This window comes from Coffea arabica, chromosome 11e (assembly GCF_036785885.1).
Source record: "Coffea arabica cultivar ET-39 chromosome 11e, Coffea Arabica ET-39 HiFi, whole genome shotgun sequence".
NCBI classification, from domain to species: Eukaryota; Viridiplantae; Streptophyta; class Magnoliopsida; order Gentianales; family Rubiaceae; genus Coffea; species Coffea arabica.
Genome location: NC_092331.1, coordinates 38054382 through 38061230, shown reverse-complemented (window position 1 = coordinate 38061230; position 6849 = coordinate 38054382). Strand labels below are relative to the sequence as shown.

The window sequence follows — 6849 nt, the reverse complement described above, 5'->3', positions numbered from 1 at the left end:
GACAAAAGAACACGCACAGGATTCATTTTTGCAACGGGTGCAAAGGTCTCTTGGTAATCTATCCCATATGTCTGTGTATATCCTTTTGCGACCAACCAAACTTTATGCCTTTCTAATGAACCATTAGCTCTATATTTCAAAGTAAACACCCATTTACACCCCACTGTTTTCTTTCCTTTAGGCAGGTTTACAATTTCCCAAGTCTTATTTCTCTCTAGGGCATTCATCTCCTCTTTCATAGCATGTAACCAGTTCTTATTTCTAAGTGCCTCTTGTAGTGTTTGTGGGATTGAAATGGAGTTGATGGTGGTAAGGAAGGTTTTATGTTGTGGAGAGAGTCTATGGAAAGACATGAAATTTGAGATTGGATGCTTAGTGCATTCTCGTGTTCCTTTTCGAACAGCAATAGGCAGGTCTAAATCATTAAATTCACAAGGAGCAGAGTTAGATTGAACACACAAAGGAACAGAATTTTCAGTGCCTGATTGTGGTTCAGATTCTTGGATTTGCACAGGTTCAGAAATATGAACTTTCTTCCTTGAGTAGACCTTGAGTGGTGTAGTTGGATTTAAACCAAATTTTCCCTCAGCTCCAAGATCAGGTTCAATTTCTTTACTGGCATGTTCAACTTCGAATTTAGGTTCAGGTTCATTGCTAGTATGTTCTCCTTTAGAATTTGGTGTATGGTCAGGCTTGAAAGACTTTAAGTTTAGTGTAGGACTTTGAAGATCAAGGAGAAATTCCCTATCTTCCCAAGAACTCTCCCCCCTGGGGATGAGGATTGTTACTTTGAGAGTAAGGTTCATTTTCAAAAAATGTGACATCCATGGAGGTAAAAAAATTTTTTTGAAGGTGGATGATAACACTTATATCCTTTCTTTGTGTTTGAGTATCCCACAAAAATACATTTTAAAGCTCTTGGATCAAGTTTCCCTCTTTGGTGTGCATGAACATGTACAAAAGCAACACAACCAAACACTTTTGGTCACAATGTGCAAGAGACGTTAAAATCAGGGTAAAAAACAGAAAGAGCAGCAATGGGACTTTGATTATTTAGTACTTTTGAAGGTACTCTATTTATCAAATGTGCAGCAGTTAAAACAGCCTCTCCCCAAAAAGTTTTTGGAACTTTATGTTGAAACAAAATTGCTCGAGTCACATTGAGTAAATGTCTATTTTTTCGTTCAGCAATCCCATTTTGTTGGGGTGTATCTACACAAGATGACTCATGTATTATACCCTCTTTTTGGAAAAAAGATGAGAGAATTTGATTAAAATAGTCTCTTGCATTATCAGATCTTACTCTTTTAATCAAACTTCCAAATTGTGTACAAATCATTTTATGAAACATTGGAAAAATACTGCTTACTTCTGATTTTTCTTTCATAAGAAATAACCAAGTAGTTCTAGTACAATCATCAATGAATGTGACAAACCATTTTGCTCCAGAAATACTAGAAATTCTACAAGGCCCCCAAATATCAGTATGTATCAAAGAGAAAGGTCTAGTAGATCTTGTATTACTCAATGGAAATGATAGTCTATGATGTTTAGCAATTTCACATGTATCACAATGAAAACTACTAACATCTTCATTCTTGAAAAGTGAAGGAAACATGCTTTTAAGTAAAATAAAAGATGGATGACCAAGATAGAAATGATGAAGCCAAATTTCATATTTATTATTTGAGGAGCAGGTGAGGGATAACTAATTTTTGTTCTTCTTGTTGCCACTCATCTCCTCAAGGTAATAAAGCCCATCATTCACCTTAGCAAGTCCAATTGTCCTCCCCGTAACCAAATCCTGAAAAACACAGTGAATAGAATAGAAAATTACTCTACAGTTCAGATCTTTGGTAATTTGATGGATGGATATGAGATTGGAGGACAATTTTGGGACATGCAACACATTATTTAGGGACAAAGAATTTGATAGATTTACTGTCCCTTGGCCTACAACAGTTATAGTGAGACGACCCCGCTTCTCCCAAGGGCGAACCCAAGGGTATCGGCGGGCCGCCTGCCTGGTTCGCGCCAGGACTCAAAACTTAAAACAATAAAAGCTAGGTAAACCAAAAGAGTTCTATATACAATATATATACAAGTCCAAAAGAGTTATAATTACATCCTCCAAAATAGATATTCAGATTACTACATCACCAAATGCTAATCACCAGGTATATAAAGTAGACCCGATAAAAGGGTTTTATACAGGCCACCAAAACAAGAAGAAACGACTTAAACGTCCAACTAAGACATGCACACTTAACTATACTAGTGTATGTGCCAAAGAGTTCCCCGCGTCGGACCTTGCTAAGGAAAACAAAAGAAAAGGGGTAAGCTATATGCTTAGTAAGTAAACAGGGGTAAAAACGTAAATTACACATAAATACGAACAATTATGCCACAAAATGTCAAAACAAAAGTACAAAATAACAACACAAATGAAGGATACAGGTTGGCTCCAAAGCCAAATCGTATGCCACGTGTGATCTCCTGTCGACACTCCGTCGACCACAAATAATGGTCCGTAGAACTCCACTTGTACTCCCACCGTACACCTTATCACCCTTACTGGCCAGTCACCACACAAACTTGCTCGAGCGAACGAAATTGAGCTTCGTTCACAAGCTCGGGTCACAAACTTGGTTCACATACTCGGTGAACCGGATTCACAAACTTGGTGATCTCAGACTAGGTTGAACTGACTTCGACCAAGCCCCGGCCGGCTCGAATAGTCCATCCAGGTCTTGAGATCGGGCCCACAACTTCAACATTTTTCACGAACTCACGAAAGTCACCATGAGCTCCAAGCTCAAGGGGTTCAAACCCAAAATAATTCATTTAGACATGTCATGTATAAATATGCACGTAAATTAAGGTTTAGGTTGAGTGCGATGAAGTACACCCTCGCCTAGGTACCTTTCATTCACTTTAAACACATAAGCAAGTTATATACAAAATGGCCCGAATACTTACTCAAAACACAAAAGTAGTACAAGAGCAGAAATCACTTCGTGCGTGTTAACTAGTAGTAGGCCCCACCAGCTCCGCCTAACTTACCACGGTCTGAAATAGAAGATTGTGTCACATTATATCACAAACGGCCAGTAACATGCCCAAAACAAGTAAAACGGTAAAATCGGCACATGCAAGTGCGGAAACGGCAAAATGGACACACGCGCGCGCGGAACGGCAAACGGAAACAGCCAAATCTGCCACCTCAAACCGTTTTGATCAAAAGTTAGGCTAGGAATATTGAATCAAGGTGGGTGAGACACCGTTTCGAAGCTACAAGGAAGGCCTACAACTTTTATTTAAACATCTCAACCCAGATCTCAATAGGTATTGGTCAAAAATGCACAAAATAGTTCCAGCCATTTCATTTCGGTTTACCAAACAGGCCCTGTTTGAAAGACCGTAACTCACGGCTCAGAAATCGGAATCAAGAAATTACAGAGGTGTTAGAAAGCTCATCCATAAGGCTATAACTTATGTGTTTGGACTACAAGTTGAATCAATACAGAGCATGGAGGAAAATGGGTCTAAACATTCCTGTCAGAACTATCCAAATTCGAAGGCAGTTCTGACAACCGATCTTGTTTTGGTCATAACTGAACCTACGGGACTCAGATTTGGATGAAATTTATACCGTTTCGAAGATAAGACCAAGATCTACATTTCTTATGAAGAGGTCAACACCCAGTTCGTACGTTATCAAAACGGACAGAACATGGTCAGAGGCTAAAACAAGAAACGCGGCAGAATTCTGAGTTTAGAATAGATGCGACTATTTTGGCCATAACTCAGGCTACATAGATCCATTTAACCTGAAATTTTGTAGGCACCACAAGGACCTCAAAAGCTACAACTTTCATGTTTTTAGGAAACTCTAAATCAATACGTAGTGTCAAGAAAAATGGAGCTCAAGTTCAGGTGTTGGCTGCCCTGTTTACCCGGATTTGCCGGTTTTGCGCGTCGCAAACGCATGGTCCGTTCTATGATTATTATGCAGGTTTTCTAGCTAAATGCACACCAAATACACACCCTAAACCAGCTCCTATAAAGGCTTCCAATGATCCGAAATTGCACCATACAATTTCCACAAAATAACCACATATTATCTACACCTTCTAATTGAACTTCATATGCACTCATTAACTTAATCTTACCATTAGTGCAACAAACCCTAACCAAACAATTACTCCTCACTTTAGCCTAGGGTTTCTTAACCCCAAATCAGTTTCTACCACCCACTCACCAAACAAATGAAATACATCATCAAACACAACCATAACAAGTTCAATAACACAAGATTAAAGCTAACTAACATGTTTAACATGAAACCCTTATGAGGGTCCATATGGCCGAATCTCAAGGCCCAATTTTTCACCAAATTGATCCATAACAACAAGTGATAAACATAAGAGGTACCATAATCAAGCACAACTAAGATCCTTTACTAAAAATAGCCACTAGTTCATCAATCAATAATCAACTTAAGTCTTCAAATAGACTTTCTTACCTCAAGATTAAGTATGTATGATGGCTAATGACCTTAAGCCAACTCCAAAGTGGATTCTTTATGCTTCAAAATGAAGATTTATGGAAGGAAATTGATTGAACTTTGCAAACTTCCCTTTGGTCTTCCTTCTCCTTCTCCACGGCTCACTCTCTCTCTTTTTCTCTAATTTGTTTGTTTTGTTTTGGTCATATAATGGCTTAGTTGTGACTCATGAATTAATATGTGGTGCAAACCCACTTAGGAGAGATATTTTTTTATGGCAACCAATCACACTAAAATCCATTATTTTCTTCTTTAGCCCTTGCACCTCAACTTAGCTTTTGTTCCACTCTTACCCTCAAACATTTGGAACTCTTTCAATTAACTCCATAGGTTATAACTTAATCTAGTCCAAAACATGTAATCACACTTAATTGCTTCACTAATCACCTTCCTATCTTAATCACCTATACTTAATCATACTTAATCCCACATAAAAGCAATTAAAGAACAACCTTTTTGTCAAGGGTGAAATTAGGGTTTTAAACCCAACTTAAACTTCTAATACATCATAACACTAAAGGTTTTTGCTAGCTTTTAGGGTTTTCTAACTTTTAAACTCACTTAACCGATATAAATCAGATCAAATCCTATACTTACCTATTCTAAAACACACACTAACATAACTAACTTTAATCACCACTCGAACTTATAATTAATACAAAAACTAGGGTTTCAATCCTAACCCCAACTTAGGGTTTTCGAAGTAGTCCCAAAACCAAATGTTACCGCACAAATAATGAATATAACCTAATATCAACCTTAAGAACGGACTGGGGCCTCACATATAGGAGATCCATCCGCAACAGTAATTTTTCTATTTCCAGGACATGGGTTGTATGTTCTAAATCTGATTAGGCTGTGAGTCATATGGTCAGTAGCTCCTGAGTCGATGACCCAAGAGCCTAGAGAAGACATGCTTGAGGCACTTAAAGCATAAGAGTTAAGGTACTTACCTGATTGAGCCAATGAACACGTACTAGAGGACTTTTCAAGGGAATTTAGGAGGTTTCTTAGCTTTTCGATTTCTTCTTTCTTGAATTCTCCCATACCAGCCTGGTTGGATTTTTCTTGTGTTTGGTCTTCTCCAGCAGTTAAGTGGGCTTTTACCACTTTGAATCCTCCTTTACGACTAAGGACTTGTTCCTTCCCATGGAGTTTGAAGCAATCATCTTACGTGCACCAAATTGTGTCTTTATTTGACTTTGTAGAAATCATTGCCGAGCCTTCTAATGTTTTAGGCTCTAACATGACTTCTCGCCTATTCTCTTCAGCTCGAATCAATGATATTGTCTCATTCAGAGATGATAATCTTTCCTTCCCCAATATCTGGACTCTGACCTGATCAAATTCCACATTCAGACCTGCAAGGAAGTCATAAACTCTATCCTTTTCGATAAAGTTTTTCAAGGTGGCTGCATCTTCACTACACAACATCTAAACACACCGATATTGGTCCAGTTCCTGTCATAGATTTTGCAGAAGGTTGGCATATTGAGTAACAGAAAGGTTGCCCTGTTTAGTGGCTGAGATCTTTGTTTTGATCTCATAGATTAGGGCAGCATCTCCTGCCTTTGAATAGGTCTGTCGAATAGTAGTCCATATATCTTGAGCTGTTGGTAGGAACATGCAAGTATCGCTTATTTTCGGTAACATAGAGTTCCACAACCATGACATGACCATAGAATCCTCTTCATCCCAAGCAGCAAATTTAGGATCTCCCTTTTTCGGTCCAGTTCCAAGCAAGTGGTTGGTTTTGCCCTTTCCTTTGAGAAATGTTTGAACAAATTGTGACCACTTCAAATAGTTTTTCCCGTTGAGCCTGTAGGCTGCCTGGATACTCTGCAAATCCCCTGTTTGTGGAATATTTGAGGTCGCTTCTGATTTGGTATTAGAGTGAATTTCTGATGTTTCAGTTTCGGACATGTTGGAGGTTTCAAAGAAAAATTGGCAATGAAGGCCTAATGAAAAAATCAGCAATGAAGGCTGGAAATTGCACTTGGCAATAAAGACTTGAAAAAAGGAAAGCACTCAGCAATGAAGGCTGACAAGAAGAGGTCCCAAGAGAAAAAGCTCTGATACTATGAACAAAAAGAAAAACTGAATTGTTCTGTCATATCTTTTGTTCTAGACTCTGTACAACATTTATACAAATAGAATTTGACTTTTGTCAATTCCATGAAATCTGTAATTTCCAAAAAATTAGGAGCTAATTTATTCTATCCTAAAATACATTAGGAGTAAATTATTCTATCCTAAAATAGAGCAGAAATCATGGGATATAG

At 38.2% G+C, this 6849-nt stretch overlaps 1 protein-coding gene across 1 annotated transcript; it reads right to left on the bottom strand.

Moving 5' to 3' along the window:
• Window positions 1–6031: 6031 nt before the first annotated feature.
• Window positions 6032–6490, bottom strand: LOC140021275 (uncharacterized). Its single transcript, XM_072072039.1, has one exon. The coding sequence runs from the start codon at window positions 6488–6490 to the stop codon at window positions 6032–6034; it is 459 nt and encodes a 152-aa protein (XP_071928140.1).
• Between the last annotated feature and the right edge of the window lie 359 nt (window positions 6491–6849).